This window comes from Dendrobates tinctorius, unplaced genomic scaffold, assembly GCF_039654945.1.
Source record: "Dendrobates tinctorius isolate UK_male_01 unplaced genomic scaffold, ASM3965494v1 ptg000033l, whole genome shotgun sequence".
In the NCBI taxonomy this organism is placed as follows: Eukaryota; Metazoa; Chordata; class Amphibia; order Anura; family Dendrobatidae; genus Dendrobates; species Dendrobates tinctorius.
The window spans coordinates 19,165,487-19,191,131 of record NW_027361701.1 but is presented as its reverse complement, the minus strand read 5'-3'; the positions used below and the strand labels follow the sequence as shown (position 1 = coordinate 19,191,131).

At 44.0% G+C, this 25,645-nt stretch overlaps 1 protein-coding gene across 7 annotated transcripts in view; it reads left to right on the top strand.

Moving 5' to 3' along the window:
* UCHL5 (ubiquitin C-terminal hydrolase L5) overlaps positions 1-25,645 on the top strand; it is a 539,393-nt gene that overhangs the window by 160,191 nt on the left and 353,557 nt on the right. For all 7 annotated transcript variants that reach the window (XM_073573025.1, XM_073573020.1, XM_073573022.1 and 4 more), the window contains one exon: positions 12,184-12,314. In XM_073573025.1, the coding sequence (XP_073429126.1) occupies positions 12,184-12,314 (131 nt within the window). The remainder of the gene's footprint in view (positions 1-12,183; positions 12,315-25,645) is intronic.

Sequence of the window (25,645 nt, the reverse complement as noted above, 5' to 3'; positions counted from 1 at the left end):
AACGCTGCAATAGCGCAGGTTGACGTTTTTTTGCAGCGGAAGAACAGTAACATAGTAACATAGTTTTGAAGGCTGAAGGAAGACCTTATGTCCATCTAGTTCAGCCTATTTTTAGTGCAGCTGTTCTGCATTGTTGATCCTGGGGAAGGCAAAAAATCCACAGAGTAGAAGCCAATTTTCTCCATAGGGAAAAAAAATTCCTTCCCCTAAGCTGGGTCAACCATCTACCTATAATATTCTGTTATTCATAAGCTTCTATACTGTTACTCACAAGAAAAGAATCCATTCCTTTCTTAAATTCATTCAGTGAGTTGGCCATCACCACTTCCTCAGAAAGAGAATTCCAGAGCGTCACTGCTCTTACCGTGAAGAACCCTCTTCTATGCTGGTGCAGAAATTGTCTTTCCTCCAAACGAAGAGAATGCCCCCTTGTTCTTGTCACAGTCCTTGGTACAAACAGTTCATTGGAGAGATCTCTGTATTGCCCTCTGATATACTTGTACATATATATTAAGTCTCCCCTAAGTCTTCTCTTTTCTAGAGTAAATAGACCTAATTTTGATAACCTTTCTGGGTATTGTAGTGAACCAACTCCATTTATCATTTTAGTGGCCCGCCTTTGAACCCTTTCAAGTTCAGTAATGTCTTTCTTGAGCACCGGCGTCCAAAATTGCACACAATACTCCAATTGTGGTCTGACGATTGATTTGTACAGAGGGAGAATTATGTTTTCATCTCTTGTCCCCCAGACCTCTTCTAATGCATCCCATGACCCTATTTGCTTTGGTGGCAGCTGCCTGACACTGGGCACTCCGCCTAAGTCTTTTTCCATGTCTGATTTCCCCAGCAGTTTCCCATTTAGTAAGTAATTGTAGCATCTGTTTCTCCTTCCCATGTGCATAGCCTTACACTTATCTGTGTTAAACCTCATTTGCCATTTTTCCACCCAATTCTCCAATTTAGTCAAATCTGTCTGTAGTTGCAAACTGTCCTCCTTTGTGTTAACTACCTTACATAGTTTTGTATCATCTGCAAATACTGATATTTGACTGTGTAAGCCATCCACTAGATCATTAATATATTAAATAGTAGGGGGCCCAATACAGAATCCTGTGGTACCCCACTAGTAACCCTGGCCCAATCTGAGTATGCACCATTAATAACAACTCTTTGTTTTCTATCACTAAGCCAGCTACCTACCCATCTACACACATTTTCCCCTAGCCCAAGCTTTCTCGTCTTACTTACCAATCTTTTTTGTGGGATAGTGTCAAATGCTTTAGAGAAGTCGAGATAAATGACATCCAATGATTCTCCTTGGTCCATTTGAGAGCTTAATGTCATGATGGGGGCAGGCTTCGCAGCGTTGAGAATTCCCCCCCCCCCCATGTGCTCTCACCCACCTATCCACTCTGTCTTTCCCCATGTGCTGACTTCTCCCGTCTGAGCTCTCTTCTTTGACCTGTCTATCCCCCTTGTCTGCTGTCTCTCTCCTTCCTGTGCTGTGTTCTCCCCTCACGTGCTGTCCTGTTTTGAGCTCTCTCACCCCTGTGTCTGACCTTGTACAGAACATACCACAGCTCCTGGGCAGGGGAGGAAGCAAAAGACAATACTGACATTACAGCAGGAGATCACAGAGGATACAATTTGGAAGGTAAAATATTGTTTAAAAGCAGTCCGTGAAATGTTTTACATCACAAAATTAATACTCTGTGATCCCCTGCTGTAATGTCGGTATTGTCTTTTGCTTCCTCCCCTGCCCAGGAGATGTAGTATGCTCCGTACACGGTCATACACAGACAATTTTAAAATCAACTTTTGCTCGTGGGAAAACCCCTTTAATGTTACCGGCTTCCTCTGCCTGTGGACACGTCACGCATCTGCTGCCGGGATCAGCCGAATGATTCACTGTGCCTGCGCGGAATTTGCGCAGGCGCAGCGCGACTGTGTTCTGCTGGTGGTACCGTGCAAGAGGCTGTGTGGGTGTAAAAGTGTATGTGTGTGAGGTGCGACGGTGTTTCGCTGGTGGCACCGCGCAATAGGTTGGTACCAGCTGCAGCGGGGCTGTGGAGTCTGTAAGCCAAACCTGCGACTCCGACTCCTCAATTTCCCTTACTCCGACTCTCACATATATTGCTTATATTTAAGTGAAAAATTCATTGTAGTACAATGTGAACATCAGACATTTAATCATTTTTATGATACAATAATCAAGATATTTAGATAGAACATAATATATATTTATTGGAATGCAACTTTAGAACACAAAAAACTGTAATAAATTGTAAATATGTAATACACTATAAAAAAAACACAAAAATTGAGCTTGGTTTGCGTTATTCTTATTGACTAAGATGCCTAAGTCTTTTTCCATGTCTGATTTCCCCAGCAGTTTCCCATTTAGTAAGTAATTATAGCATCTGTTTCTCCTTCCCATGTCCATAACCTTACACTTATCTGTGTTAAACCTCATTTGCCATTTTTCTGCCCAATTCTCAAATTTACTCAAATCTGTCTGTAGTCGCAAACTGTCCTCCTTTGTGTTAACTACCTTACCAGTAGGACCCTTTCACAGAGATCAAAATTAACCAATAGGAAAAATCTCCTATTGTTGCCAAATACCACCAGCAGATCTCTACGGGGGCATTTGCATTTTATTCCCGGAAGATGACGTGGAAGGCCGGGGGTGGTGGAGGTACCAGGGGTGCTTGGGGAACCGACCCAAATCATGTTCTTTGGGGTCTCGGCTACCCCTGGTAGCCGAGACCCCCGTGGATTTTCCTACTCTATGGGGCGCTATACACTTATTTCTCAGCATCTTTAAAAAGCGGCGCTGAGGAATAATGCTCCTTAGCTGCCGCCTTTAAAGGGCTTATCGGCGGTCGTTAAGGGCATAAGAATTAAAAGTTAGTGGAAATATAAAAAAAAATTGTAAAAATTTTGCACATTTCACAATTTTCAAATGCAAATCATATTAAACAAATTTTACCACTATCATGAAGTACATGTCCTGAAAAAATTCTATTGGATCCGATTGGTGGCATCCGTTAAAGCATTCAACAGTTATTACCTCCTAAAGTCATAGTGGTCAGTTTAAAAATTTGTCTTGGTCACTAAAGCGTTAAATGTTTAGCTACATTCCACAGTCTTACCAAATTTTGTGATATCCAGAAGGATTAACGAAGCCCATAGGACTAGTTTTCTTTATGGGAATATGGAGAAAGCTGTTTTTGTCAGTAACATTTTAAGTAAAATAGTGAAATTTGGCTTTTTTCTTTTTTTTGCATGTTCCAGCAGTTAACCTTACATGAGTCGAAGTCTTAGGACTTGCCTCCCCTTGCGATTTAAATCTCACAAATGCAATACGATTAAAATTCGGATTGCTTTCTGACCATTTTAATCATATTGTTTTGTTCTCAATTATTTTTTTTCCCTGCTCCGATCAGATTGTGATCAAACAGGAAAAAAATTGCAGCATGCCAAATTAAGTCTATGGGTGCGTGTGAAACATCACACTGCACTCTGATATCACCTGAGTGCAATGCGATTTCTGCCAATGCCGGCAGCAGAGGAAATGGGGAAGTTACTTTCTCAGTACTGCAGCACAGGTGTGGAGGAGACGGTCATGCGAGAGGATTGGAGCACAGAGCACTGACACTTGGCTCTCACATCAGATGTGATTTGGCCTTAACCACTTTCTGACATCAAATGTACTATCCCGTCCAAGGGACCCGGGCCCCTATGCCCATGGACGGGATAGTACGTCTAGCGTGATCAGCGGCGCCCACGTGGTGAGCGCTACTGATCGTGGCCGGCTGTCAGCTGATTATCACAGCTGACACCCAGCACTATGTGTCGGGGGGGGGTCACGGACCGCCCCCGACACGTTAACCCCTTGCATACCGCGATCAAACACGATTGCGGTGTACTGGGGGTTAAAGGGAAGCATTGGCAGGGAGGGGGCTCCCTCCGTGCTTCTCTGAGCCCCCCACAGCAGCGCAATGTGCAGCGCTGCTTTGGGTGGCTTTTTCCCTGCAGGCCCCCGGATCCAAGATGGCGACGGGGACCTTCGGGGGCCTGCAGGGAGCTAGCTTCCTCAGTGCCTGCAAAGCGCAGGCATGAGGAAGCCTTCTGCACTGCCTGTGACAGATTGCTGATCTGTCACAGTGATCTGTGATGTGACAGATCAGTGATCTGTGATGTGACAGATCAGCGATCTGTCACAGGACAGTGATGTCCCCCCTGGGACAACCTAATAAAGTTAAAAAAAAAAAAAATAAAAAAAAATAAAAAAGGTGTAAAAATAATTTTAAAAAAAAATCGCTAAATAAATTAAAAAAAAAAATATTCCCTAATAAATTCATTTTTTGGAAATAAAAAAAAACAATAAAAGTACACATTTTGGTATCGCCACGTCCGTAACGACCTGCCCTATAAAACTCCCATTAGTTAACCCCTTTAGCGAACCCCTTAAAAAAAATCATTTTTTGCTTAGTTTTTTATCATACCACCGAACAAAAAGTGAAATAACGCGCAATCAAAATGACGCATATAAATATCCATGGTACCGCTGAAAACGTCATCTTGTCCTGCAAAAAACGAGCCGCCATACAGTATCATCAGAGAAAAAATAAAAAAGTTATAGCTCGCAGAATAAAGCGATGCAAAAATAATTATTTTTTATATAAAATTGTTTTTATTGCATAAAAGCGCCAAAACATAAAAAAATGACAAATGAGGTATCGCTGTAACCGTACTGACTCGAAGAATAAAACCGCTTTATCTTCAAGACATTAAAGAGAAAATCGCACTCCACAAGTCCTTCGAGCTAAAAATGGCTACTGTTAACAACAAACTTGATAAATTCACAAGTAAATGGTTCAGATGGATCAACCTATTCCCTCTAAGTTAAAGTTCTTCTCTGGACACTTAAATCAAGCTATTGTCTTATGCGATTGCTAGTTTTGATTACATGATTGCAAATTGTTATTGTCGTTGTTTGAATTATAAAATAACAGTTTACCATGGAAATGATAGGACCACTTGGTCCCTCCCTTTGTTCCCTCTCCCCCATCCTCCCTACCCCTACCTGTCCCCATCATTGTTAAAACCCTTCAATAAAATTATTTGGAAAAGAAAACCGCTTTATCAATTTTACCGCACGGGGAACAGTGTAAACGCACCCCCCAAAAGAAATTCATGAAACGCTGGTTTTTGTTCATTCTGCGTCCCAAGAATCGGAATAAAAAGCGATCAAAAAATGTCACGTGCCCGAACATGATACCAATAAAAACATCAACTCGTCCCGCAAAAAATAAGACCTCACATGACTAAGTGGGTCAAAATACGGAAAAATTATAGCTCTCAATATGTGTTGATGCAAAAACTATTTTTACAATAAAAAGCGTCTTTTAGCGTGTGACAGCTGCCAAAAATAAAAACCGCCATAAATAGTAAATCAAACCCCCCGTTATCACCCCCTTAGGTAGGGAAAAATAATAAAATAAAAAAAATGTATTTATTTCCATTTTACCATTAGGGTTAGGGCTAGGGTTGGGGCTAGGGTTAGGGCTGAGATTAGGGTTAGGGGTGTGTTGGGGTTAGGGTTGGAGTTAGAATTGGAGGGTTTCCACTGTTTGGGCATATCAGGTGCTCTCCAAACGCAACATGGCGTCTGATCTCAATTCCAGCCAATTCTGCGTTGAAAAAGTCAAATGGCGCTCCTTCCCTTCCAAGCTCTGCCATGCGCCCAAACAGTATTTTACCCCCACATATGGGGTATCAGCCTACTCAGGACAAATTGCAAAACAACTTTTGGGGTCCTATTTCTCCTGTTGCCCTTAGGAAAATAAAAAATTGGGGGCAAAAATATCATTTTTGTGGGAAAAAAAATATGATTTTTTTATTTTCACGCCCGGGCGTTATAAACTTCTGTGTGTCAGAGACACCGCACTGAACTTGCTCACTGAGCCAGTGCGCGTGTCCTGATTAAAGCGAAAGCGTGCTCAAAGCTACCTGTGGAGCGGGCAGCAGTCGAGTAGATGCGTACTTCAGAGCCGCAGGACCTGAAGCATGTGACTGCTAGAGGCGTGGCCTAAACTCCACAGAGCTAGGAGCTGCAAGACAATTCCTAGCAGAGTAACTGCGAGACAAAGTTACCCAGGGGCATAGACAGGGAGAATAGTCAGGACGTAGCCAATGAGCCCTCTTACCAAACTCTGTCCCTCCAATCTGTCTTGAATGCTGCAGCCAGGATCATATTCCTCACCAATCGTTACACCGATGCCTCTACCTTGTGCCAGTCATTACACTGGCTACCCATCCACTCCAGAATTCAGTATAAACTTATTACCCTCACTCACAAAGCCCTCCATGGCTCAGCACCACCCTACATCTCCTCCCTTGTTTCAGTATACCACCCTACCCGCGCCCTCCGTTCTGCTGATGACCTGAGATTAGCATCCTCAACAATAGTCAGAACCTCCCACTCCCGTCTCCAAGACTTTACACGTGCCGCGCCAATTCTTTGGAATGCACTTCCCAGGTCAATACGATTAGTCCCCAATCCCCACAATTTTAAGCGTGTCCTGAAAACGCATTTATTCAGACTGGCCTACCACCCCAACACATTAACCTAATCTATCCCTGTGTGGCAGAGCCAAAAGTTTTACCATAACCAGGTTCCCCGCATCATGTTCCCACATGCTTTATGCCTCCATTAGCCCTCTGTGTCTGTACTGTTACACACTTACCCTGATTGTATGGACCAGTCATAATGTTAACTGTTACCACCCACCTTTCGTGTCTCCCTCTTTCCTCATAGACTGTAAGCTTGCGAGCAGGGCCCTCTTTCCTCTTGGTTTTTGTTATAATCTACTGTATTTGATTATTGTTATGCTGTAATGTCTATTGTCTGTACAAATCCCCTCTGAAATGTAAAGTGCTGCGGAATATGTCGGCGCTATAAAAATAAAATTTATTATTATTATTATTAATGAGTCACACACAGAGATAGCTGCAAGGTACCAAAGGGGACGAGCAGAGAGTACTCAGGTCACAGGCAATGAGTCATACACAGATAATAACGCAGTACAAAATCAACAGGCAAACTCACAACGGGAAACAGAGCCGGGTCAGAACCATATAAACAAACTATAGCAACAAACAGGCACACGGGGGTCAGCACACTAGGCCAAAGGCAAAAGTATAACTGGCAGGGATTGAAGCTACCCAGGGGTTTATGAAGCTCTCCTAGAACCAGAAAGAGGCCACAATCATTAACCCCAAGTGTGCAGGTCAAAACCTGCACAGAGCTCCAGACATTAACCCCCGGTATGCAGCTCTAAAACCTGCACTGGGATTATGACACTGTGAAGCCCTTGGGGGTTCAAAGTGCTCACCACACATCTAGATAAGTTGCGTGGGGGGTCTAGTTTCCAAAATGGGGTCACTTGTGGAGAGTTTCCACTGTTTAGGTACATTAGGGGCTCTCCAAAGGCAACATGACACCCGCAGACCATTCCATCAAAGTCTACATTCCTAAACGTCACTACTTCCCTTCCGAGCCCCGACGTGGGCTCATACAGTAGTTTTCTCCCACATATGGGGTATCAGGGTGTCCTGCTCGCCATGTCTGTCATGTCCGCCATGTCTGTTTTGCCTCATGACCCCTGGAGTGGTGTGCATGCGCATCTCATGTCTGCTATCCTGCATGTTCCCTAGAGCAGTGTGCACACTCACCTCTTGACTGTTGAGCTGCAGGATGCCTGAGTTTCTGCTCTAGAATCCCTGGTCATGTGTCCTTCCTATGTTCCAGCATAGGCTGGTTCTGCATTCGTCTCTGTATGTCTGAAACCCTGATCATATGACCTTTCCTAGGATCCTGCACTGTCTGGTTCTGCAATCGTCTCTGCATGTCTAGAAACCCTGATCATGTGACCTTTCCTAAGATCCTGCAGTGTCCTGTTCTGCAATCGTTTCTGTATGTCTGAAACCCTGATCATGTGACCTTTCCTAGGATCCTGCACTGTCCGGTTCTGCAATCGTTTCTGCATGTCTGAAACCCTGATCATGTGACCTTTCCTAGGATCCTGCACTGTCCGATTCTGCAATCGTCTCTGCAGGTCTGAAACCCTGATCATGTGACCTTTCCTAGGATCCTGCACTGTCTGGTTCTGCAATCGTCTCTGCAGGTCTGAAGTCCTGATCATGTGACCGCGCTTTGTGATCCTAGAGGATTTGAACTGGAAGCTCTTCCCTGGTCATGACCCGGAAGTGGAGGTGCTATGCCCTATATCTGACCGCCCCTTCCTATGCTCAGGGCCTGAGTATTGTGCTACTTCCCTGCATGACTGTTTGTCTGCTGGGTCGCTCCCTCTATTCTGTGCCCGTGCGTCTCTGCACACGCTCCGTGCTCGTACTCTGCCTCTTGTCTCTTGCCATGTCTTGTGTTGTCTCTCGTGCCATGTTTCTTTGCCTTGCTTTGCCTTGTAGTCCTTCCTTGCTCTGCCTTGTGTTCCTCCCTATGGTCTCTGCCTTTGCTTGCTCTTCCTCTCTCTCTACTATGGTGCTCTGTAGTGCTCCCTGGCACACGCACCATTCCTCCTTTCTTACTTTTGGTGCTCTTTTCCATGTCTAGTCCCAATGCTCTGCCTTGGCCCAGCTGTGGGCTTCGGCCTACGCTCCGCTGCTAGTCTCTTTCCTATTGTGCTCTCTTGCACGTTTCTAGGCTAGTCCCAAGGCTCTGCTTTGGCCCGGCTCTGGGCTACGGCCTACGCTCCGCTGTTAGCTCTGTTCTTGCTCTGACCTGATTCCGTGTTTCTGCCTATGCTTCCGTTCCTGGTTCCGTACTCTGCCTAAGCTCTGTCTTGTTTCTCATCTTGCTTTGCCTTGTTGCTTCGTGTTCCCTTTGCATGCGCCTGGCCTTCCTAGCCTCCTGCTTGTGCCTCAGCCGTGCCCGCCCTAGCCGTGCCCGCCTGCTTGTGCCTCAGCCGTGCTCGTCGGTCAGTGACAGCTGTGTCGCCTGCCATGCCTCAGCCGGGTTCGCTGGAGTCTTGCCCGTCTGTCAGTGCCGCAGCCCGATCAGCTGCCAGTGCCCCAGCCCTGCTCTCTGTGCTCCCTTGCACTTCAAGCTGTTTCCGCACTGTGCTTTTCGTGCTTTCTAAAGCACGTGCAGGCCCTTGCCTGCCCATGGCATACCTCCCCGTGCTTCTATAATAGTACACGCAGGTTTTGCCATGTATCCTGTCGTGCCCTCTTGCACGCACAGGTCCTAACCTTGTTCTCTGTTCTCGTACTTTGTCCCTGGCGTGTCCTCGCACGCGCAGGCCACTGTCCGGTGAACCTGATCCTGGTGTGTCTCCTAGCACGCACCCTGCCCTGAACCTGGCGTGGCTCCTAGCACGCACCCTGCCTTCAACCCTGACCCTGGTGTGTCTCTTTGCACGCGCAGGACTCTGCTTTGTCACCTTGTGCTTTGGCGTGTCTCTTCACATGCACCCTGTCTCGTTTTGTGAACCCTGGTGTGTCCCTTACACACGCACCTTGCCTTGCACCTAGCCTTGAACCCTGGCGTGTCCCCTACACACGCACCTTGCCTTATACCTAGCCTTGGACCTTGGCGTGTTCCCTAACACGCATCATGCCTGAATATCTTTCGTGCCTCCTTGCCTGAACCCTGGTTTGCCTGCCGGATGCCCGGAACCTGCCGATCGCTGCCAGAGATCGTAAGCTGGTTGACTGCGGCCTGATGTCCGGAGCTGATGTCCGCTGCCTGATGCCTTGATCATGTCGATCGTTGCCAGCGGTCCGGAGTCCGATGCCATTGTGCCTTTACCTGTACCTAGGCGTGCCACCTGGCACGTACTATGCTATGGACCTTGGCGTGCCCACGCGCACACCTTGCACGTTTTGCTTGTTTTCACGTTTGCACTGAATGTGATCCTGAATATCTTAATGAAGATACCTTGCACTTACCTCTTGCCTTGTTTCCTGCTTGTCCCTGGTCGTCAGACACTCCCATAGTGTCCCCCTGAGCCGGCCATCTGGTCCCAGCAGTCGTGGTGGCTCACCCCCTTGGTCTTGCCCCTGACACTCCCTGTATAGGGGGTGGTACCTCAAGGTCAGCTCGCCCTCGGTGGGTTGGTGCCACAACCCAGAGTGTCCACTCAAAAAATTCTCTCAGCAGAAGCTGAGTCTGTCACAGGACAAGTGAGACAACAACTTTTGGTACCCTTGGGAAAATAAAAAAAAATGGGGACTAAATGATCATGTTTCTGGAAAAAATATGATTTTTTATTTTCACGCCCGGGCATTATAAACTTCTGTGAAGCCCTTGGGGGTTCAAAGTGCTCACCACACATCTAGATAAGTTCCTTAGGGGTCTAGTTTCCAAAATGGTGTCATTTATGGGGGGTTTCCACTGTTTAGGTACATTAGGGGCTCTCCAAAGGCAACATGACACCCGCAGACCATTCCTTCAAAGTCTGCATTCCAAAACGTCACTACTTCCCTTCTGAGCCCTGACGTGGGCCCATACAGTAGTTTTCTCTCACATATGGGGTATCAGGGTACTCAGGACAAATTGGACAACAACTTTTGGGGTCTATTTTCTCCTGGTACCCTTGGAAAAATAAAAAAAAATGGGGACTAAATGATCATGTTTGTGGAAAAAATACGTTTGTTTTAATTTTCACGCCCGGGCGTTGTAAACTTCTGTGAAGCACTGGGGGAGTTCAAAGTGCTCACCACACATCTAGATAAGTTCCTTAGGGGGTCTAGTTTCCAAAATGGGGTCACTTGTGGGGGGATTCCACTGTTTCGGTACATCAGGGGTTTTCCAAACGCGACTTGGTGTCTGATTTCAATTCCAGCCAAAAAAGTCAAATGGCGCTGTTTCCCTTCCGGGCTCTGCCAATGCGCCCAAATAGTGGTTTACTCCCACATGTGGGGTATCAGCGTACTCAGGACAAATTGCACAATAACTTTTAGGGTCCTGTTACCCTTGGGAAAGTAAGAATTGAGGGTGAAAAGATCATTTTTGTGGAAAAAATATGATTTTATAATTGTACCGCTGTACGTTATAAACTTATGTGAAGCCCTTGGGGGTTCAAAGTTCTCACCACTTATCTAGATAAGTTCCTTGGGGGGGGTCTAGTTTCCAAAATGGGGTCACTTGTGGGGGGCTTCCACTGTTTAGGTACATCAGGGGATTTCCAAACGTGACATGGCGTCCGATCTGAGTTCCAGCCAATTTTGCATTGAAAAAGTCAAACGGCGCTCCTTCCCTTCTGAGCTCTGCCATGCACCGAAACAGTGGTTCCCCCCCATATATCAGGTATCAGCGTACTCAGGACAAATTGCACAATAACTTTTCCAGTCCAATTTCTCCTTTTACACTTGGTAAAATAAAAAAAATTGAACCTGAATTTTTTTTTTTGAAAAAAAGTTAAATGTTCATTTTTTTTTTTTAAAAATTCCTGTGAAGCACCTGAAGGGTTAATAAACTTCTTGAATGTGGTTTTGAGCACCTTGAGGGATGCAGTTTTTAGAATGGTGTCACTTTTCGGTATTTTCTATCATATAGACCCCTCAATGTGGCTTCAAATGTGATGTGGTCCGTAAAAATAAAATGGTGTTGTAAAAATGAGAAATCGCTGGTCAACTTTTAACCCTTATAACTTCCTAACAAAAAAAATTTTGGTTCCAAAATTGTGCTGATGTAAAGTAAATATGTGGGAAATGTTACTTATTAAGTTTTTTGTGAGCAGTATCTCTGTGATTTAAGGGCATAAAAATTCAAAGTTGGAAAATTGCGAAATTTTAAAAATTTTAGCCAAATTTCCGTTTTTTTCACAAATAAACGTAAGTTATATGAATGAAATTTTACCACTAACATGAAGTACAATATGTCACGAGAAAACAATGTCCGAATCACCAGGATCCATCGAAGCGTTTCAGAGTTATTACCTCATAAAGGGACAGTGGTCAGAATTGTAAAAATTGGCCCGGTCATGAACGTGCAAACCACCCTTGTGGGTGAAGGGGTTAATCTGCAAGTCGTAACTCCAAATAATAAGCCCATTTGTTTACCTGTCAGCATAAGAAAAACAGCTGGAGATCTTGACATAAAATATGGATGTAAAATCATGGGCAACAGAAATAATTCTTCCATATTTCTTACAGGCAACAAATGTTTGAATTTGATGCAAAGTCTTCAACAAGGGATGACGATGCTTTTCACTTTGTCAGTTATGTCCCTGTGAATGGCAGATTGTATGAGTTGGACGGGTTGAAGGATGGACCTATTGACCTTGGTAAGATTGTAAGGACATTGAAACATTTTGCTTACTCAACCAGTTTTCATTTTTAGACTTTCATTTTTCCTCCCTCCCCATTTTTTTTTTTATCACTGACGGCTCTCATTTTACCATACCATATAACTGGGGGATAAAAATCCAAGTTTGATTAAATAGTGAAAAAAATTTAGTTCCGCAATGTATTTTTTTTTTTTTTTTTTTAAGAAGTAAATTCAAAGGTATAATTGTTTTGTTAGTATGATTACTGCAATACCAGACTTGCATACATTTTTTAACCCCTTTCTGACATCAGACGTACTATCCTGTCCATTGGACCCGGGCCCCTATGCCCATGGACGGGATAGTACGTCTAGCGTGATCAGCGGCGCCCACGTGGTGAGCGCCGCTAATCGCGGCCGAGTGTCAGCTGATTATCACAGCTGACACCCGGCACTATGTGTCAGGGGCGGTCACGGACCGCCCCCGACACCTTAACCCCTTGCACACTGCGATCAAACACGATCGCGGTGTAACAGGGGGGTTAAAGGGAAGCATCGGCAGGGAGGGGGCTCCGTCCGTGCTTCCCTGAGCCCCCCCTCAGCAGCGCAATGTGCAGCGCTGCTGCGGGGGGCTCTTTCCCTGCAGATCCCCGGATCAAAGATAGTGACGGGGACCTTCGGGGGCCTGCAGGGAGCTGGCTTCCTCAGTGCCTGCAAAGCGCAGGCAAGGAGGAAACCTGCACACTGCCTGTGGCAGATTGCTGATCTGTCACAGTGATCTGTGATGTGACAGATCAGCGATCTGTCACAGGTCATTGATGTCACCCCTGGGACAACCTAATAAAGTTAAAAAAAAGTGTAAAAATAATTTTAAAAAAATCGCTAAATAAATTTAAAAAAAAAAAAAAATTCCCTAATTTCATATTTTGGAAATAAAAAAAAACAATAAAAGTACACATATTTGGTATTGCCGCGTCTGTAACGACCTGCCCTATAAAACCGTCCCATTAGTTAACCCCTTTAGCGAACCCCTTAAAAAAATAAAAAACTAAGCAAAAAATGATTTATCATACCGCTGAACAAAAAGTGCAATAACGCGCGATCAAAAAGACGCATATAAATATCCATGGTACCGCTGAAAACGTCATCTTGTCCCGCAAAAAACGAGCCGCCACACAGCATCATCAGAGAAAAAATAAAAAAGTTATAGCTCGCATAATACAGCGATGCAAAAATAATTATTTTTTTATATAAAATTGTTTTTATTGCATAAAGGCGCCAAAACATTAAAAAATGACATAAATGAGGTATCGCTGTAACCGTACTGACCCGAAGAATAAAACCGCTTTATCAATTTTACCGCACGCAGAACGGTGTAAACGCACCCCCAAAAAGAAATTCATGAAACGCTGGTTTTTGTTCATTCTGCATCCCAAAAATCGGAATAAAAAGCGATCAAAAAACGTCACGTGCCCGAACATGATACCAATAAAAACGTCAACTCGTCCAGCAAAAAATAAGACCTCAAGTGGGTCAAAATACGGAAAAATTATAGCTCAATATGTGGTGATGCAAAAACTATTTTTACAATCAAAAGCGTCTTTTAGCGTGTGACAGCTGCCAAAACTAGAAACCGCCATAAATAATAAACCCCCCGTTATCACCCCCTTAGTTAGGGAAAAATAATAAAATTAAAAAAATGTATTTATTTTGCATTTTCCCGTTAGGGTTAGGGCTAGGGCTAGAGCTGAGATTAGGGTTAGGGGTGTGTTGGGGTTAGGGTTGGAGTTAGAATTGGGGGGTTTCCACTGTTTGGACACATCAGGTGCTCGCCAAATGCAACATGGCGTCTGATCTCAATTCCAGCCAATTCTGCGTTGAAAAAGTCAAATGGTGCTCCTTCCCTTCCAAGCTCTGCCATGCGCCCAAACAGTGTTTTACCCCCACATATGGTGTATCAGCCTACTCAGGACAAATTGCAATACAACTTTTGGGGTCCTATTTCTCCTGTTGCCCTTAGGAACAAAAATTGGGGGCAAAAATATCATTTTTGTGGGAAAAAAATGATTTTTTTATTTTCACGCCCGGGCGTTATAAATTTGGGGGTTCAAAGTGCTCACCACACATCTATATAAGTTCCTTAGGGGGTCTAGTTTCCAAAATGGTGTAATTTGTGGGGTGTTTCCACTGTTTAGGTACATCAGGGGCTCTCTAAAGGCAACATGACACCCACAGACCATTCCATCAAAGTCTGCATTCCAAAACGTCACTACTTCCCTTCCGAGCCCCGAAGTGTGCCCATACAGTACTTTCCCCCACATATGGGGTATCAGTGTACTCAGAACAAATTGGACAACTTTTGGGGTCCATTTTCTCCTGGTACCCTTGGGAAAATAAAAAAAGGGGGACTAAATGATCATGTTTGTGGAAAAAATGCGATTATTTTCACGCCCAGGCGTTATAAACTTCTGTGAAGCACTGGGGGAGTTCAAAGTGCTCACCACACATCTAGATAAGCTCCTTAGGGGGTCTAGTTTCCAAAATGGGGTCACTTGTGGGGGGATTCCACTGTTTAGGTACATCAGGGGCTTTCCAAACGCGACATGGTGTCCGATCTCAATTCCAGCCAAAAAAGTCAAATGGCGCTGCTTCCCTTCCGAGCTCTGCCATGCGCCCAAATAGTGGTTTACCCCCACATATGGGGTATCAGCGTACTCAGGACAAATTGTACAATAATTTTTAGGGTCCTGTTACCCTTGGGAAAGTAAGAATTGAGGGTGAAAAGATCTTTTTTGTGGCAAAAAATATGATTTTATAATTGTGCGGCTGTACGTTATAAACTTCTGTGAAGCCCTTGTGGGTTCAAAATTCTCACCATATATCTAGATAAGTTCCTTGGGGGGTCTAGTTTCCAAAATGGGGTCATTTGTGGGGGCTTTCCACTGTTTAGGTACATCAGGGGCTCTCCGAACGTGACATGGCGTCCGATCAGAATTCCAGCCAATTTTGCATTGAAAAAGTCAAACGGCGCTCCTTCCCTTCTGAGCTCTGCATGCGCCGAAACAGTGGTTCCCCCTTACATATCAGGTATCAGCGTACTCAGGACAAATTGCACAATAACTTTTCCAGTCCAATTTCTCCTTTTACCCTTGGTAAAATAAAAAAAATTGAACCTGAATTATTTTTTTTGTGAAAAAAAGTTAAATGTTCATTTTTATTTAAATATTCAAAACATTCCTGTGAAGCACCTGAAGGGCTAATAAACTTCTTGAATGTGGTTTTGAGCACCTTGAGGGGTGCAGTTTTTAGAATGGTGTCACTTTTGGGTATTTTCTACAATATAGACCCCTCAAAGTGGCTTCAAATGTGATGTGGTTCGTAAAAATAAAATGGTGTTGCAAAAATGAGAAATCGCTGGTCAACTTTTAACCCTTATAACTTCCTAACAAAAAAAAATTTTGGTTCCAAAATTGTGCTGATGTAAAGTAAACAAGTGGGAAATGTTACTTATTAAGTTTTTTGTGTGCTGCATCTCTGTGATTTAAGGGCATAAAAATTCAAAGTTGGAAAATTGCGAAATTTTCACCAAATTTCCGTTTTTTTCACAAATAAACGTAAGTTATATGAATGAAATTTTACCACTAACATGAAGTACAATATGTCACGAGAAAACAATGTCCGAATCACCGGGATCCATAGAAGCGTTTCAGAGTTATTACCTCATAAAGTAAAGGGACAGTGGTCAGAATTGTAAAAATTGGCCCTGTCATGAACATGCAAACCACCCCTGGGGGTGAAGGGGTTAATGAACATTATGAAAGAATATTCAGCTTTATGGGAAAAAATGTTGGTTTGTATCCCCATATTACGAGACTCGTATCATTTTCATTGTTGCATCCATGTAGCTGAGTGAAGGCTGGTTTTAATGTGGTGGGCTAATTTGAATAAATAAAACAATCTGTGGTAAATGCACTGTTATTGCTTATTATTGCTTTTTTTGAGAGTTTTGATGCTGGAACAATAAAAATAAAACCCCCACAATCCTGGTAGTTAAGTTGTTTTTTTTTTTCCTCTTCACAGCACTCACTGAATCGGTTCATTTATATTTTGATAACCTGGTCTTTTACAGACCTGGGATAATAAAATATTTTTCTCTAATTGCCTACACAACAGCACCACAGGAGGTTGCCTACCCATCCTAATTAGAGACACAAAGCGGTTTAAATAACCCCACCCTTCCATTCATCCTCAGTGGTTTTTCCTGCCTCTAGGGATGAAGAGGTTTCCGGGGATGCTGCTGGGATTGCCAGCGAGCAGTCAGTCCTTTTTTCATCCCTTTCAGTAGCCGGGCAGCCTAATTTTCTAATCATGGAGAGTGAGTTTTCCCTTAAGGGGGCTTTACACATAGCGATATCGCTAGCAATATTGCTAAAGCGTCACCGATTTTGTGACGCAGCAGTGATATTGCTAGCGATATCGCTACATGTGATATTTACCTCCGACCGGCTCCCCCACTGGTTATCGCTGATCGCGCGAGGTCGTCCTGGGCCGTTTCTCGTCGGCGGCTTCCTGCTGGCGCCGATGAATGACGCGTAGACGCGGGCGGAGGACTTTATCATCACCGCGTCTGACAGGTATGTAACGACCGCTGCTGCGTTGCTGCATCGTTGGTGAGATCTGCCTGTTTGGCAGCTCACTAGCGACCATTTAGCGATGCACCAGCGATTTTGGTCGGGTCGTATCATGGTCGGGATAGCTGGTGCATCGCTAAATGTAACGGGGCCCTTAGACCTGCATCTGCAGAGGCTGTCGCTGGACCCAGGTCTAGTGAGTATTGCTAGTATAGGTAGGTCCCTCTTTGGTGCAGGATCCCACCTCATGGCATCTCCTCTTTTTCTTTTAGGGGAACAAGGATCCTGCTCCAAAGGCTAAACATAAAACTACAAAAAATCATATATGGAAAAACTAAATTAAAAGATACATACTTATAGTCACCTGAAAAGGTAGTCTGTACACACCAAAAAACAAAAAATGCCCTGCCTGACTGCGGAGATTGGCACCCTAGGGGGGCACCATTTTGGCGCCCCCGCTCAACGAAGACTGCCCCTATTTGTCGCATTGAGGCGAAGGCGGGTGGCATAAATAGCAGATGAGTACTTGGAAACACAGTATTTTTTGTCTCATTGTCTCCCACACAATGAGAGCTATTGCGCTGTCAGACCTATATCTGTTTATATGATCGCTTATTTATTTATTGACCCAATCTGGGGGTTTAGCAGTTTAAGACTGAGTGATCAATGTTTACTGTGCTTCCTCATTAGATTTGTATCTTTAGCTTGGGTGTTTATTGATCTAATTTGAGACATGCACTGTAAGGGTATCGTCACATTTAGCTATGCACCAGCGATCCCGACAACGATACGACACGGTCAGGATCGCTGGTGCATCGCTAAATGGTCACTAGTGAGCTGCCAAACAGGCAGATCTCACCAGCGATGCAGCAGCGGTCGGCGGTCGTTACTTACCTGTCTGACGCGGCGATGAAGACGTCCACGCGTCGCTCGTCGGCGCCAGCAAGAAGCGGCCGACGAGAAACGGCCCAGGACGTTCTCGCGCGATCAGCGATGGCCTGCGGGGGAGCCGATCGAAGGTAAGTATCACACATAGCGATATCGCTAGCAATATCGCTGCTGCGTCACAAAATTGGTGACGCTTAAGCAATATCGCTAGCGATCTCGCTTAGGCCGGTTTCACACTAGCGCATTTTCAACGCGCGCACGGCCGGGGGTAGCTCCGCCCCCGATCCGGCTCTCTGCCCGGCGTGCCCGCCCCTTCCTTGTAGCGCCGCCTCCTAGCGGACAGCGGCGCCTGCGATCGGCGCACCCTATCTTTAGCATAGGGTGCGCCGATCGTGCGCAGGCCGTGCGCTAGTTGCGCTTTGACCTGCGCTGCGCACTTTTGACGGTGCGCCGTGCGCGCCAAAATCGAACTTTTCGGATTTTGGCGCGCACGGCGCACCGTCATAAGTGCGCAGCGCAGGTCAAAGCGCAACTAGCGCACGACCTGCGCACGATCGGCGCACCCTATGCTAAAGATAGGGTGCGCCGATCGCAGGCGCCGCTGTCCGCTAGGAGGCGGCGCTACAAGGAAGGGGCGGGCACGCCGGGCAGAGAGCCGGATCGGGGGCGGAGCTACCCCCGGCCGTGCGCGCGTTGAAAATGCGCTAGTGTGAAACCGGCCTTAGTGTGACGGGCCTTAAGGCTAAGTTCACACGTAGCGGAACTCCTGTGGAAGTTACCGCGGGAATTCTGGAATTCTATTCCGCTGGAATATCGCATTTTAAATTCCCGCGATTTTCCCGTGGAAAAACTAGCGATTTGCAAGCGTAATTTGCTTGCTGAATGCTAGCGTTTTCCAAGCGATCTGTAGCATCACTTGGAGAAGTGATTGACAGGTTGGTCACACTCGTCAAACATAGTGTTTGACGAGTGTGACCAACTTTTTACTATTGAGGCTGCCTATGCAGCATCTGTAGTAAAAAGATCTAATGTTAAAAATAATTAAAAAAAATAAAAAATTGGGTTATATTCACCTTCCGATGTCCCTCGCAGCGTCCCCAGGCCTTTGCGATGCTCCGGCAGGGCCCGTTCCCAGTGATGTATTGCGGCAATGACCTTTGATGACATCGCGGTCTCGCGAGACCGCTACAGTATCGCGAGATGCGACGTCGGCAAAGGTCATCGCAATGCATCACTGGGAACGGGAGCTGCCGCATGTATCCGCTGAAGCCTAGGGACGCTGCGTGGGACATCGGAAGGTGAATATAACCCGATTTTTTTTATTTTAATTCTATTTTTTACAGGGATATGGTACTGGTGGGCACAGCCACATGCGGAAAGTAAGCAGAACAATGCATTGCTATGTGGGCGGAATCACCGCGATTCCGCAAAATAATGAGCATGCTGCGTATTATTCCGCGATGCGATTCCACCGTGGGAAAATCCACAGCATTGCGGAATCACATAGGATTGCATGGGATGCTGTTTTTTTGCATTTTCGCAGCATAATCGCGTGTTAAAAACCGCCACGAAAAAAACGCGACGTGTGAACGCAGCCTAATCCTGAAATCAATGGATGTTGTGTTTTTCCATAAGATTTATATCTACTCATAGTATCCTGGTAGATCTACCTAAGCAGAGATCAAACAGGTACATAGGCCTTAGTTTTTCTAATATTGTGGAGATTTGCTGATTCTTAATATCTGCTTGGTTCCCCAGTTATGCATGTGATACATTATAGCCTTGATCATCTAAATGACAGCTTCTTATATCTATCTATGTAAGGGGCTGTGATGATATGTATCTACAGTTGTGGCCAAAAGTATTGACACCTCTGCAGTTCTGTCAGATAATACTCAGTTTCTTCCTGAAAATGATTGCAAACACAAATTCTTTGGTATTATTATCTTCATTTAATTTGTCTTAAATGAAAAAACACAAAAGAGAATGAAGCAAAAAGCAAAACATTGATCATTTCACACTATACTCCAAAAATGGGCCAGACAAAAGTATTGGCACCCTCAGCCTAATACTTGGTTGCGCAACCTTTAGCCAAAATAACTGCGACCAACTGCTTCCGGTAGCCATCAATGAGTTTCTTACAATGCTCTGTTGGAATTTTAGACCATTCTTCTTTGGCAAACTGCTCCAGGTCCCTGATATTTGAAGGGTGCCTTCTCCAAACTGCCATTTTTAGAGCTCTCCACAGGTGTTCTATGGGATTCAGGTCTGAACTCATTGCTGGCCACCTTAGAAGTCTCCAGTGCTTTCTCTCAAACCATTTTCTAGTGCTTTTTGAAGTGTGTTTTGGGTCATTGTCCTGCTGGAAGACCCATGACCTCTGAGGTAGACCCAGCTTTCTCACACTGGGCCCTACATTATGCTGCAAAATTTGTTGGTAGTCTTCAGACTTCATTATGCCATGCACACGGTCAAGCAGTCCAGTGCCAGAGGCAGCAAAGCAACCCCAAAACATCAGAAAACCTCCGCCATGTTTGACTGTAGGGACCGTGTTCTTTTCTTTGAATGCCTCTTTTTTTTCTCCTATGTTGATGCCTTTGCCCAAAAAGCTCTACTTTTGTCTCATCTGACCAGAGAACATTCTTCCAAAACGTTTTAGGCTTTTCCAGGTAAGTTTTGGCAAACTCCAGCCTGGCTTTTTTATGTCTCGGGGTAAGAAGTGAGGTCTTCCTGGGTCTCCTACCATACAGTCCCTTTTCATTCAGACGCCGACGGATAGTACGGGTTGACACTGTTGTACCCTCGGACTGCAGGGCAGCTTGAACTTGTTTGGATGTTAGTGGAGGTTCTTTATCCAACATCCGCACAATCTTGCGTTGAAATCTCTTGTCAATTTTTCTTTTCCGTCCACATCTAGGGAGGTTAGCCACAGTGCCATGGGCTTTAAACTTCTTGATGATACTGCGCACGGTAGACACAGGAACATTCAGGTCTTTGGAGATGGACTTGTAGCCTTGAGATTGCTCTTGCTTCCTCACAATTTAGTTTCTCAAGTCCTCAGACAGTTCTTTGGATTTCTTTCTTTTCTCCATGCTCAATGTGGTACACACAAGGACACAGGACAGAGGTTGAGTCAACTTTAATCCATCTCAACTAACTGCAAGTGTGATTTAGTTATTGCCAACACCTGTTAGGTGCCACAGGTAAGTTACAGGTGCTGTTCATTACACAAATTAGAGAAGCATTACATGATTTTTCGAACAGTGCCAATACTTTTGTCCACCCTCTTTTTTATGTTTGGTGAGGAATTATATCCAATTTGGCTTTAGGACAATTCTTTTTGTGTTTTTTCATTTAAGACAAATTAAATGAAGATGATAATACCAAAGAATTTGTGTTTGCAATCATTTTCAGGAAGAAACTGAGTATTATCTGACAGAATTGCAGGGGTATCAATACTTTTGGCCACAACTGTATGGACATAGGTCTGTCAGCATTGTGGATCTCTATTGAATTTCTTCTGTATTATCATACTCTCTGCAAGCCATAAAACCACATTGTACATATAATTTATGGATTTTTGAACTATGGGGTTCCTTTAGGTATAGGAGTGAGCTCTGTATAGAAATAGTGCTTCCTTATTTAGGGTGAGGGGATCATAGTAATAGGGTGCACTAGGGACAAATAGGGGCAACCTTTGTTGAGTGGGTGCCAACCTCCGCTGTCAGATATCGCATCGTATAGGCAATCAATAGCAACCTATAACAAAATCCTGGGTGATTGGTTTTAGTTCACTGTGTTTTGTTTTTTGGTGTGCACAGACCACCTTTTCAGGTGGCTTTTAGTCAAGTCTAATAAAGTATATATCTTTTAATGGGGTTTTTTCCTATTTGTTTTTTTCTGATTCATGTTGTAAAGACACAAGATATTTAGATTTTGATTTAAGCTATAAAAATAAGACTGCAAATCGAAAATGTGCCATTTGTAATAAACTCCCATCTGCCCATAAAAAGCCGTCATGCCAGCGGTGCATAGAAAAGATTGTTAATAAGGAGCAACCCACCCTGATGTCAGAAGTAAGTTGAATGGTGCATCAGGCTATTCGATTTTCCTTAGCTTCCTTCTTTCAATCCTTATTGGGGCTCTTATTGGGCAATAAGACCCAAGGGATAGTTCAGATTCTGATGCAGAGGTATCTGTCTCTGAGGAATGGTTAAAAGAAGTTACTCCGAATTTCAATTCAGACCAGGATGATAAGTTTTATGTTATCAGAAGAAATGGATGAGCATTTATCGGTAGTAAGGATTACAGTGGGAGTAGAAGAGGAAAAAGTGACCCATACAGTCTAGGATGAGATGTTGAGAGGATTATCCCCTTCACGACATATGCAGTACAAATGCACCGCTCTCGGCACTTTAACCCCCTAAATGCTGCGATGGAAATCGATTGCAGCATTTGTCGAGCGGGCAGAGGGAGAAAAAGGCCCCTCTGCTCTTGGATTGGTGACCCCGCAACGTCATCGCAGGGGTCCTAATCGATGTCATGGTGACCTGATGTCATAATTTGAGCACATTGAGGGGTGCTGTTTTTAGAATGGTATCACTTTTGAGTATTTTCCTAACAAAATTTTTTTTTCATAAATTGTGCTGATGTAAAGTAAACATGTGGGAAATGTTTTTGTGTGAGATTACTCTCTGTTTTAAGGGCATAAAATTAAAGTTTGAAAACTGCTTCATTTTGCAAATATTAATCAAATACAAAACTGCACTCTCGATTGTTTAGAATGGTAAATCTAGAAAATTGGAACTGCATTACTGCCATAGAACATTGGATAAGTTCTATATTATGTACATGTGGAATTTTGGAAAATTGGAAATGCAATCCTGTAGGAAAATGTACAGTAAAAAGTAGGTACTTGGCACATTGGCCAATGTATTTGAGCCCAACTGCAACGTCAATGTGTATGTTATAGTTGGGACCCTGTCCTGATAAGATACCTCTCTTGGACTATAAAAAGTGTACAATTTATGGGGCAGGAAGGAACCAGCTAGTTAAAACCACCTGAGTCTGATGGGATTGTGTGTGGGAGAGGCAGATGTCACATGAGTTTGCTACAAACAGAAAAACTGACCAGGGCGTAGTTTCCAATACCACCTTAAACACTCTAACTAATCCTAGTACTTTCCTCCAGTATCCCTCCAGTTTAGGACATGACCACATCATATGAAGTAGAGTATCCGGCTCCACCCCACACCTAGGACAGCATGCGTCTGCTATGGCCCCAATCTTACACATTAATCTCTGGTGTTCTATACACCTTATGTATTAGATAAAGTTGAGAAAGTCTATGCGCTTCACTAAGAGAGAGTTGAGGTACCCTTTCCAATATCTCTTTCCATTGACCTTCTGTTGGGTCGATTTCTGCCTCCCATCTCTCTTTACTGTGAATTGGGTGTTTGCTTAGCACTAATGTTAATAAAGATATATATAGCCGCAATATTATCCCAGATTAACTATTTGATCTAATTAACTGTATAACAGTATTTGGTACATAGCCTTTCAAGCCACTCTCCGTAAAGTCCGCATTGAAAGCATGACGTAGCTGGAGGTATTTATAAAAGTGTTTCGGATTGATATCAAACTCCTCCTGTCACTGAGCATAAAATCTCAGTACATTATCTAATAGCAGCTGGGATACCTTGCCCACCCCCCTCTCCCTACACTTCCCAAAACCCACCAAACTTCTCAGATTAACTAACCATGGGGTGTCCCATATTGATGTAAATTGTGAGCAGCTCTCAATTTATTGCAGATCTCTTATTTTCCACCATATTTTATGCATTAACGATAATGTGGGAAGCTTTTTTGGAGAAAATTTGAATTTGCTACCTTCTAGTGCTTCATATAAAGATTGGCTAATTACCCCCCACTCCTTTATCAATTTTTTACCTGTATCCTCCCATCCTCTAAAATATTGAGCCTGGGCTGTAAAGAAATAGACCCACGGGTTAGGAACCGTTAACTCCCCATCCGATTTGTCCCTCTGCAGAGTTTCCAATTTAATACAAGCCATTCCACCCCTCCAAAGCAGAGATCTAAACACCCTTTAAATAGCACAAAATAATCTAAAGGGGATCTATATTTTTGAAATGTGAAGAAGGTACAGCAGCTGGGGCATCCATACCATTTTAATTAAATGGACTTTCCCCACAACTGATAAAGGAAGTTTATACACATCCCTTTTCCGTGTGAACTTGATAAGGATTGGGACTAAATTTACTTTTTCATAATTCAGCGGGCTAGGTGAGACCATCACGCCCAAATATTTAAATATTGATACCTGTTGCAGTCCAGAGCAATGTGGATTGACAACATGAACCCCCCCTCTCATCTAATGGCATCACCACCTGTTTAAACCAGTTAATCACCAGCCCAGAGTAGGTCTCCAAAGACTGGATCACCATCATTGCCATCGGCAGAGACTTAGACGCATTAGCTACAAAGAGTAAAATGTCATCCACATGAAGTGCAATTTTATCTTCTAACCCTCCTCTTCTAAACCCCTCTTTTACAGAATGTTTCCGTAGCAGAATCGCTAGGGGCTTAACCACTAATGCGAAAAGCAAAGGTGACAAGGGACAACCTTGTCTAGTACCTCTCCCCAATGCCAGTTCTTCTGATAAGGAACCATTCACCCTTATCCTGGCTGTAGGATTGGTATATAAGATTTTTATCGAATTTATAAATTTCTCCCCAATACAAATTCTTATAAAACTGGCCACAGGAATCCCCACTCCACGCTGTCAAAAGCACTGGCTGAAGCAATAACTTTATCCCCTGAGTTAACAACCGGCATCTGCAGATTCAAATATAGACATCTTATATTGGTTGCTCTCGACCTTCCTGGCATAAACCCGAACTGATCTTGATGAGCAATAAAAGAAATAACCCTGGTAAGTCTATTGGCCAGAACCTTAGCTATTATCTTTACATCTGTATTGAGAAGGGTAATGGGCCTATACGAATCTGGTTGTAGGGGATCCTTATCTTGTTTAGGTATCACTACTGTAATGGCTTCTTGCATGGATTCAGGTAATGAATATGATTTAATGGCTCCCTGAAACGTAATTAAAAGTTTAGGTAACAGTATAGCCCCATATTTTTTTATACAATTCAATGGGGATCCCATCAGAGCCCGGGGATTTATTTGCCATTTCTGCCACCGCCTCCTCCACCTCCTCCAATGTGATTGGCTTGTCCAAGAACGACCTATTCCTCACCCAAACGCCTGCGTCTGAAACTGCATCCCATTTGCCCTGGATTTATACAGGGAGTCATAGAACATTTTAAATTGTTTTAATATTTGTGGGGTTTCATACATCATCTCCTCAGTCTCATCCCTCAGTGCCACAATATATGTTGCCCCATCTGTGCATTTGCTATTAATGATAGGACATGTCCCGCTTTTTCACCTTCATCAACCCTCCGTCAGGAACAATATCTTTACTAACAAGTTAGGGAATAATGTGCCTGTCAGGCGCAGGCTAGAAAAATACCTAATATCTAATTTTTGCGATTTCAGTGCTCTAACAGTGATCAGTGACCTTCATAGGGATGGAATAAAAGAGACTACACATAATCAGGTGCAAAAAAAGACCATTTACTTAACATAAAAGTAATAACTCTGAAATACAAACATTTCAAAACTCCCGCCAAATAGCCCCCAGTTTGACGCTGACAACTCTATAAAGAAAATTTAGGAAAACTTAAGTTTAAGGTACCTAAAGTAATATTACACACATATTCATTCAGTATTGGATCCTGAAGTTTC